We start from the raw sequence: 9,844 nt of genomic DNA on the forward strand, positions 1-9,844 counted from the left end.
AGAAAGTGTCCATTTTAGTGAGTAATTACTTTTATTTACGCTGCGTAAATTACTCTCCATTACAAGAATACAATGATTCCTCTTCACGAATTTCTAGGCATAAAGAAAGTGTGTGTACTGATTCTGATTAAGCTTTGTAGGAGTTCTAGGGGAATTGCCATCCCACACGTGACATGCAATGCTTTCTCAAAACTGGTCCTTTTCTTGCATTTACTTATTTCTTTTGTGAGAAAGCAACAAACTCGTCAAGAAAGATTCGCTATATTTGTTTTTATTTTCAAATTATCTCCAAAACGAGTCAAAACATACATAATATTTGCCATCATTCAGAAACATCTTATCTAGGTGTTTTAAACTGTTTTAGCATAAATACATACGTATATATATACACATACATATACATAAATATATATAAAAAAGAAATGATTTGACTATGAATTGACAATGAATAGTAATTTTTGTCTCCCAAAACACAACGTTAAACATACAATACTTATTTTAAATTATCTTAGAAAACAAATCCAAACATACATACTATCTCTAACACACACTTATTTATTTTTGTTTTTCTCTCTCTATCTTCACAAAACACAACAAAACACTCAGAAAATGAATCCAAACATTATGATTGTGTTTATATTCGTACTACAACAGTTGAAATCTTTATAATTGACTGTTGTTGTTGAGACTGAATGTCCGAAAATCAAAACTAAAATTCTTACAGTTAACTATAACAACCAAGAATTAGAATTTATGTAGATTAAAGTTAATACAAACAGATCAGGACACAAGTTCAGTCCTAAGTTCAACTCTAAACTATTAGGGTGCAATATCTGATAGTTTTACTAACATTATTAAGAACAAATTTGTCCTGCTATTCCCAAGTTCTGATAGTTGATATTTTTGCAAATTTTGGTCATTTTCCATTCACATTGTTTAGGATATCATTTTCTAAATTTATTTGGGTATCATTCGATAACGTTTCATCTTTTGTGAGGGAGGTTGATGGGGATCGAAAAAGAATATGATAGAAATAATAATTATAAATATTATATATTTAGATCTGAATATTTATATAAGTTGTAATTAAAAAAGAGTTTGATAATAAAAAGAATTGAAAGATGAAATATGAACTCTAATTGGGTCTATTTTTTAATTCAAATCCCACCCATTAACCAACTCAAACTCAAAAAGAATTTATTTATTTTTCTTAACTATTTGGATCGAGCCCAAATCATAATTATTTCAACCATGGGTCGGACGTGCAATCCGACTAATATTTTATTAATGGTAACTTTTTTTTTATTAAATATATGGGTTTATGATACCTTTTAATGTTGGTGTATTTTTCCTTTTAACTAAAAATACTTGAAGCGCCACTATACCTTACGAATCAAGGTCTTATTTTCATTATTTGAAGAGTTATGTACGTCTAATATAGAATCGTTATATTTGTAGGTTCTTAAAACTGTAAATAAATATATGGGTCGATTTCAAGTTTTAACTTTTAGAATCATAAGTCAATTTATTTATTTATTTTTATACTTTTTTATTTTAGTATGTATGTATGAATATGGTGAGTATTTATACATATAAGAGAATATATGTGTATATTGCATCTATATTCATGTATAAAACACACATATATATTATAATTGTGTTAAATATACAACATATATAGCACTTACAGAAAATCAAAATAATAATGTAGAATATTTGTGCTTTTAGCATCCATAAAAATTAACAAACATATTTAGTTGGTTGTTGGTAATATTATAAAACTTATACTTAAAAAAATATTATTATTTTATTTTATGCTTGAAAATTTAGTGCACGATAATATATAAAACTCAGCATATAACTATTATTTTTGTTTTATATTTTTCACATACATCAAATATAAATCAACTATCAGCCATCATGAATTTTGAACTAACATTAGTTCTTTGAATATCCCATGAAACTCATGAAAAAATGATCGTCTAATGAAATGTCGGTTGTGTAAGAAGTCTACGAAAATGGATTTTTGAGAGGCAAAGTAGAATAAAATAAGGAAAAACGAAAAGAAAGTGACTTTCGTATGCATGCTTGACTTTTGTGAAAATATTTCAAACATACACTTGATTTTTCGCAAAGGTTTCGTTTACATTTTCCGAATTATGTTAGATGTTATGATTTGATGGATCCACAACTCTCTATTCTCACTAGTGAAATATTTATAAAAATAATATTTAGACAATTAAACATACTTTGTCCAAAATAAAATTAATCAAGATCCCGAGTTGATTAATTTTAGTTCTAACATAGACTAATTTTTTTCTCCAAAAATATATATATGTAATGAACAAACTCCGTTTTTATCTTATTTATGGACTTTGGTACTTACAAGAACTCAAGAATTAAATTTTTGTATGCCTCACTTGCCCACATCTCTACCTACTTTTGCAGATCAATTTTTATTAGTTTACAACTACTACATTCACTATAAAGTACGTCTGATTATGTGGATGTTTAATATATATCTTATTTTTTAAAAAAAAAAGATAAAAAAATATATGATAATCATTCATAATACACAAAAATACTGAATGTAACATTAATCTATTATAGTTGATCGTGAATATTTAAAAATTACGTCTACAAGATATTAATAAATATGAATATTATTTCCCATACACATACATTTTGATATTTTTTCACCAACACCACTAATATAAGAAATATCCAAAGTTGGTGGTCCTCTCCTCTTTCTCATCTCTTCACAAAGATCTCATGTAGGGTCTATATTAATTTTCACATTTGTTCAATTCCTTGGAAGTGCAAAGCAAAAGGGGGGGAAGAGAATTAATGGCCAAAATATTTAAAATCTAACTTTGATTTATATTTTGTTGTTAAGTTAAAATTTTAATTTTTCGACTTGATTGTAAATTTTATTAGTATTATAGCATACTTGGTCCGTGCACGCGACCAGACTTTTTTATTGTATTTGTTTAATTGAAAAGATGAGAAAGTAAATAAATAATTTACCAGACTGCTAAATTATTTTAATTTAAATATGCATAATTAAAAAATTATTATAAAATAAATTGATGAAATATTGTTATTTTGTTAAAGAAAAAGAAAATTATTTAAGGGTATTTTAGTAAAATACATTATAAATAGATAGGTAAGTTTATAATTATTGTAATAATGAAATTGTTTTTGAAGAAGCGTTAAATTGCGTGTTAATCAATTAATTAACGCCAAACCTAACCATCTTATACCTCGCAACAAAAAACGCTTTTCTCCAGTTTCACTCTCTATCCCAACTCGCAAGAGCAAGAAGGTACCCACCCCCACCCCACCCCACCCCTCCCGGGCCACATCTCAAACCCTGGTTGTGTAATGTAAAAATATCTGTATGTATATGCATATTGATTTGGGTATCTGTATGCTGTTGGGCTGCGTGATATTGATGCTTTGTTCTGTATATGAACTGTAACTGCAGAGAGGGAACTGAAGAGGGAGATCTGATGTACTTGCTTGCGGATCTTAATTTTATTCAGAAACATGATGATTGCTTTAGAGCATAAAGGTATCTTGTTTCTTTTGTGCTTGGGATTACAATGTGTGTGGAACTCGAGATTGTGTGTTTGTTCTGTGATTTTGAGTTATTTATTTATTTTTTTGTGTGTGTTTGTTTCTTTACTTTTTTATTTTGATCTCTGGTTTTCGAAATTACGCGGAATGGGAACTTGTTTCTGAGATTTAGTGAGGATCAACTTTTTCTTTTTTGGGTTAATATGTTGCTTTTTCCGTCTTTTCGATTTTGTGGAAGTGGAATTTGGTGGAGGTGTTAAGTTCTGGGCGCGTTGGGCTTGAATTTTTGGGATTTGTTAAAGGACTAAGATTGGGTTTTTTTTTAGACTTATGTGCAGTAATATGCACATGAATTGTTTTTGTAACTAGAAAGTGACTGGATCATATCTAATTTGGAATTACTGCAAACCGATATGTCTATGAAGAAGTTCTGATTTGTTAATAATGTAGTTTCCCCCAAGATATGTTATCATATTCATATAAGGTGTTTGTGTTGGGATTGCATAGGTTTAAGGTTTCTTTCCTAACACGTGTTTGGACAAATTGTGTCTAATGTGATGTAGTGTTTTGTCATGATGAGGGCTTCAGACCTTATGCACCTAGAATATAAACTTGTATAACAATTGCAAATAAGGAAATTTTTAACTTGACAAAAACAGTAGTAAGGATACAGATGAAAAGCTTCTTGTTAGAAAGAATTTGAGAAGAATAATCTTGTTTAACATGGCCAATTTTCTAATTCCTTTTCTCTTTGTCAAGTTTTTGTTATTTTTTGTATTTCTAATAGAAAGGAGGTTAGATGTATGTAGCCTCTGCCTGTTTCCTTCTTTTATGTGATGTGCAGAGCGAGGACTGCAAACTGTGCAGTTCTTATATGGTTCATGGCTTGAGTTCTTGTCACAATTTGTAAAATGAAGCAATTAGCTGTAGGCTGGTTATACCTGCTAGAAGGAGTATTTTCTTCTGGTCACTAGACCTTCTAAAAGGATGTGGCTTGTGATGAGGTGTTGAGGAAATGGTAGCTGCAGACATACTTGCAGCAAGAAAAAGTTGAATTGTTATACTACGTTTAACCAAAAGAGAACATGCTTCATGGAAAGCTGGATGAAAGAGCTCAAGAAGTATAAGATAATAAAGCATGACATTTCTAATGGAAAATTTGAAACTTGAAAATGATTCCTTCAGGTCAGCGATAGGAAATATTTTATATAGTTTTATGGCAAGAGTACTGTTCCATACCAAGTAAAGGCATGGGAAATGAAGAAATCACTCTCTCACACTATGCCTGCCTTGTTCACCCGTGTAACTTTTGTTTCAATATGTGCTATAATCTTTAACATCTGTTCGAGATCAAGAAAAGACATGTCAAGGTCATTGAAGTAGATTATATCTATTTTATCGACTTAACCTCGAGAAAGGACCATGGTAGATTTTGAAAACTGGTCCTCCTTGGTTTGTTCTTAGTGAGGTGGAGGTCACTCTTGATTCTGATAACATAGAGAGCGTATAAGGTTGAAATTGTTTTTTTCACTAGCTTTATGCGAGTCGGTGGCCTTTTACTGTATAGTTACAGTGTATTAGCTTTTATGTTGTTTGATTTTATTATTTTTCTTTTAAATGTGACGTACTGAATGAAAGCAAGACCTTCTTCTTTTCTATTTAAGAATTTATTTTCTATAAGATTATGAAATTAGTGGGTCCAAGATAGTTGGTTGCAGAAAATTGGTCCAACAGAAATCGGACAAACTGAAATATATTTTTAGATAAGATTCATTGCTTTTGACTATAAGTTCAATTTGCCTGGACCAGCCTTGCGCTTACATAAACTGGTCTAGCATTTTCCAACAAATGGCCTTTAAGGTTTGGTTGGAATATCTAGACTCCTGCACTTTCGATTATCTGATATAGACAAGACTTTCTTACCTCATCTAGGTAGTGGGGTTGGGGAGGAAAGCTGCAAACTTCCATTCTCTCACGAAGATTGTTACTTGTTTTGTTAACTTAGTGGTTATGATAAGATAAGCCCTAAATAGGTAAATTCATCTACTGCTTTTGTCCCGGTCTGAAACTTGTTTCCAAGTTAAGCATGAGATGAAACTCTGTCTAGGAGGATAATTTCTATTTTGTATATTTTTTCTTTTCAAATGGCCTTTTTCTTTTCAGAAGGAACTAAATGAAATGTCAGCAGCTGCTAATTGCCTTGGAGAATTACTTCTGTTGTTGCATCTAGCTTCTAGCTTTCATAACTGTCCTGCATGTTAAATTAATGTTGGTCGTCAATCTTTTAAGATGCAGATACTATGCAGAGGAATCATGAGGCATCCATGAAATGCCTCCAAAACAAGGGTTACCCCTGCACTCTGCAAAATAATACTACATATGTTGAAGGTTTTCCAAAGATCCAAAATGGGCTGGGTGCTCGGCCATGTGGTAATGTCATCGATCAGGATTGCTTGGCAAGCAGTGAGCCTCTAGAATCTTCAGAAGAATGTACACAACGGCCTATCTATCATCATGACTTTGGCTCTTGGTCTGCCAATCCTGACTCTAAAAGTGTTTCACTAGGCCAACTGAATGCCTTTCGGGGACAATTGAACCCCTTTGCAGTAAATTACAGATTCCAGTATGCACCAGTGAACATGTTCCCTCAAAATTACCCTTATGATTACCAATTCCAAGATTTTCAATATTTTGTTGTGATTGATTTTGAGGCCACATGTGACAAAGAAAAAAATCCACATCCACAAGAGATAATTGAGTTCCCATCTGTAATAGTGAGCAGCATTACTGGGCAGCTGGAAGCTTGTTTTCAAACATATGTGCGGCCGACATGCAACCAAATCCTGAGTGATTTCTGCAAAGATCTGACTGGCATACAGCAAATTCAGGTTTGTATGACCGTTCTTAATTTTATATGCCTTGGGTGTGAGTTTTGGTGTGGCATCCATGTAGTCTGCTTTGATATGAATCTCATGCCTATGCTAGGATTTTAGTTAGCTTGAACTAAGGAGTATCTCTTGTCATACTACAATGACATTGTGCAGCCATGACCCCTTAGCTTGGGCAGCTGTCCAGGTCTCTTTTGTTTGCCCAACCATATGTTCCTGTATTTCCTGATAATACATCATCACCTATCAGGGAACAACATACAGGGGAAACTATCATCTCAATGTCCCTCTTGTTCTAAATGTTTAAAACATCTGTGTTATATACTTCTTCTGTGGTATTTAGGTGTTCTTTTTAAATGAAAAAATCAATTCATGATTGGAATTGCTGCTTGAAGTACTTCTCTTCTGTTACCAGTGCATTAAGTTAAAAAATCCTCCACTTGCTATGGCAGTTTATTGAAACATTGCATACACTTGGAGTTAGAACTTTAACAGATTTCTCATGATTAGGTAACCATATGCTATGATATATGGAATTCCTAGGCAGAGATTTAAGGTAACCCAAGCTGGTTTGGAATCTTTGGATAATATGCAGAAATATTTAGATGCTATCTGGAGGAAATTTTATGTGACATTTGGACGACCTCAGGTGCCTGTGGGTATTAAGAACTTGTTACTTTTTCCAAATAATTATCTGGTGCCATCCATTTTTCATTGGTGGTTCCTGACATATATATTCTTTCAGCAAGTTATTAACTCTTGATTTTATCTAGGTGGACAGGGGAGTAACACTAAGTGAAGCTCTTCTTAGACATGACAAATGGCTTGAAAAGAAGGGAATTAAAAACACCAATTTTGCTGTTGTAACGTGGTCTAACTGGGATTGCCGGGTGATGTTGGAATCTGAGTGCCGTTACAAAAAAATTAGGAAGCCCCCGTATTTCAACCGGTATATTACTAACTCTTGCTTGGTTTTGTTCTATTATTTTATTTAATTTGTTTGCCTCATACGTCTCGTAAACCCTTATCTAAGACCGAGTCAACTAGAAAATAACATGATCATTTTATTGTTTGACCAGATGGATCAACTTGAGGGTTCCTTTTCATGAGGTCTTTGGTGGAGTTAGATGCAACCTGAAAGAAGCAGTGGAGAAGGCTGGTCTTGCCTGGCAAGGTCGCGCTCACTGTGGTCTAGATGATGCCAAAAACACTGCCCGCCTACTTGCCTTGATTATGCATAAGGGCTTTAAATTCTCAATTACCAACTCACTAACTTACCAGAGCAGTGATGGTACCTTCACATGGAAGCCAATACAAGAAAAACCTCTTTACGTTTCACCTCAACCTCAGAAACTTCAGGAGCTGCAGCCTCCGCTACTGCAGTATCATCGCTATTGTTATTGTGGGGTGACAAGCAGCAAAGTAATGGTCCGCAAACCGGGTCCTAAGCAAGGAAGCCTTTTCTTTGGATGTGGAAACTGGACTGCTGCTAGAGGTGCTCGTTGCCAATACTTTGAATGGGCTTCTCCATAACTCACTGGGGTGCATAGAATCCTTATCCTTCTGACAGTAGCAGATGCATTGCTACAATTTGTAAAAAGAATCGCTGGAGTTTGAGTTTATCTCATCGAAGAAGCAAATACACTTTGCTGATGGGTGTCGGCTTCTCTATCGGGTTTGTGTAGATAGTTGTCTCCGCTGTTCTAGTTGAGTGAATGGTCCAACAAGTTTAGATGACATGTTGATGGAAGATATGAACAATATATTATGATGTGTGGATGGAGTAGTAACTAAAATATGCTATCACATGCTTAGACATGTTTAATTCGCTTCGTAATGTGTGAAATAGGGACACTTGGGGTCCCTTGTATATTTATGATGTGGAAGACTGAGTTGTTTTAATCTAGACCTGTCTATTAGCTTCTGGAACAGGCTCAGATCAAGCTGTTTTTCCACGTTTGTGAACTTGGCACTCCCCAGGTACTATGATGGTGAACTGAGAGCAACGTTCCGGTTTTTAGCGTTAACATATAACTGCACTTGGCGCTCCCCATGTGCCTTGTTGGTGAACTAGGAGTAACGTCCGTCCTGTTTCTAGTGTTAACATGGTTATATGATTTTCAATTCTCATGGTCAATGATACTTGTACAAGATCATGGAATGTAGGATTCTTGCTGCTTATTTGCATAGTTTGCTTCATAAATGTCCTAATTTGGCACTTCAAACATTTTCATATGTTGCTCATCTATCTGTAAGTACGAGGCATGGATTAATATCATGTTGACGCTTTGTAATATCAAGTGATTTATATTTTTTTTATTGACCCACAACCTTGAACGATGATAAAGAAATTGGCATCATTCAAGTCGAAAACAAAAATTTTGAAAAATTAGTTGAATTTTAAGTTCAATATATGCATGTAGGAAAGAAGAAAATAGCTCGAGTTTATCCATTAAAAGGTATAGAATTCATATCAAATTCAAAATGTAGGATGACATTTAAAAAACTTCAACTCTTTAAATGAAAAAGGACAAAAAGATTACATGAAAATCAAATAAGATTTCATATTTTTGCTTATATGAATCTAAAAATCCATAATAAAAAAAAAATTATGTACAATTTTATCAATAAGTTGTAGAAGTTAATAGAGAATTGCTTATAGTTTTAATCAGCTTAATTTAAGTAGTTTAAAAATAAAAGTTATAAAATAAAAATATTATTTTCATTTTATATTAATTTTTTGTAATGTTTTACCCCATTTATCAATAATCACTTTTGAAATTCATTCAATCGCGTTTTAATAAAAGTTATAATTTGTAGCTTATAAATACACATAAATTATTATTTGCCTAATTATCCATTTTGTCCATTATTTTTAATAGCGATGATAGTTTTGGAATTTAGTTACAAAATTGTGTTTGTATAAGCAATTATAGTGATAGTTTTTTAGTTACAAAATTGTGTTTGTATAAGCAATTATAGAATTGTAAATCCAAACATCATATGATCAATTATTTCAAAATTATTTTTTTCATAATCAATTTATTTATAAGCAATTATTATGCAACCGTCTGGCAAAATTAAGTAGATTTTATTTTTATTATTAATTTTAATTTTAAAGAAAATACTTTTTTTAACAAATATAAATACCTGAGACACAAATTCAGTTATAAATCCACAAATAAGTATTTTTTTTTATAAGTTTATAAGTTTTTTTCCTTCTTTCTTTTTCAATAATTATTATAATAATACTCAATTAAATTGGAAATAATCAAATCTAAACCTATAAAAGGGAGAATACATATACATACAGACGCCTGTTATTGCTATTCCATTACTCGCAAACACAAGAAAGTGTGGAGACTGGAGAGTATTCC

General features: G+C 32.3%; 1 protein-coding gene across 4 annotated transcripts; it reads left to right on the forward strand.

Moving 5' to 3' along the window:
• Positions 3,230-8,404, forward strand: LOC105167754 (ERI1 exoribonuclease 2). 4 transcript variants are annotated; one of them, XM_011087575.2, is made up of 5 exons: positions 3,230-3,325; positions 3,488-3,574; positions 5,869-6,467; positions 7,241-7,416; positions 7,547-8,404. In XM_011087575.2, exons 2-5 carry the CDS (start codon positions 3,550-3,552, stop codon positions 7,998-8,000), a joined length of 1,254 nt encoding a protein of 417 aa, XP_011085877.1. In that variant the 5' UTR covers positions 3,230-3,325; positions 3,488-3,549; the 3' UTR covers positions 8,001-8,404. The 4 variants fall into 4 exon arrangements, with proteins under 4 accessions (XP_011085877.1, XP_011085889.1, XP_011085884.1 ...); XM_011087587.2 differs by having other exon boundaries at positions 5,875-6,467; XM_011087582.2 differs by lacking the exon at positions 3,230-3,325 and adding an exon at positions 3,344-3,398.

Source organism: Sesamum indicum, linkage group LG1, assembly GCF_000512975.1.
Source record: "Sesamum indicum cultivar Zhongzhi No. 13 linkage group LG1, S_indicum_v1.0, whole genome shotgun sequence".
NCBI lineage: Eukaryota > Viridiplantae > Streptophyta > Magnoliopsida > Lamiales > Pedaliaceae > Sesamum > Sesamum indicum.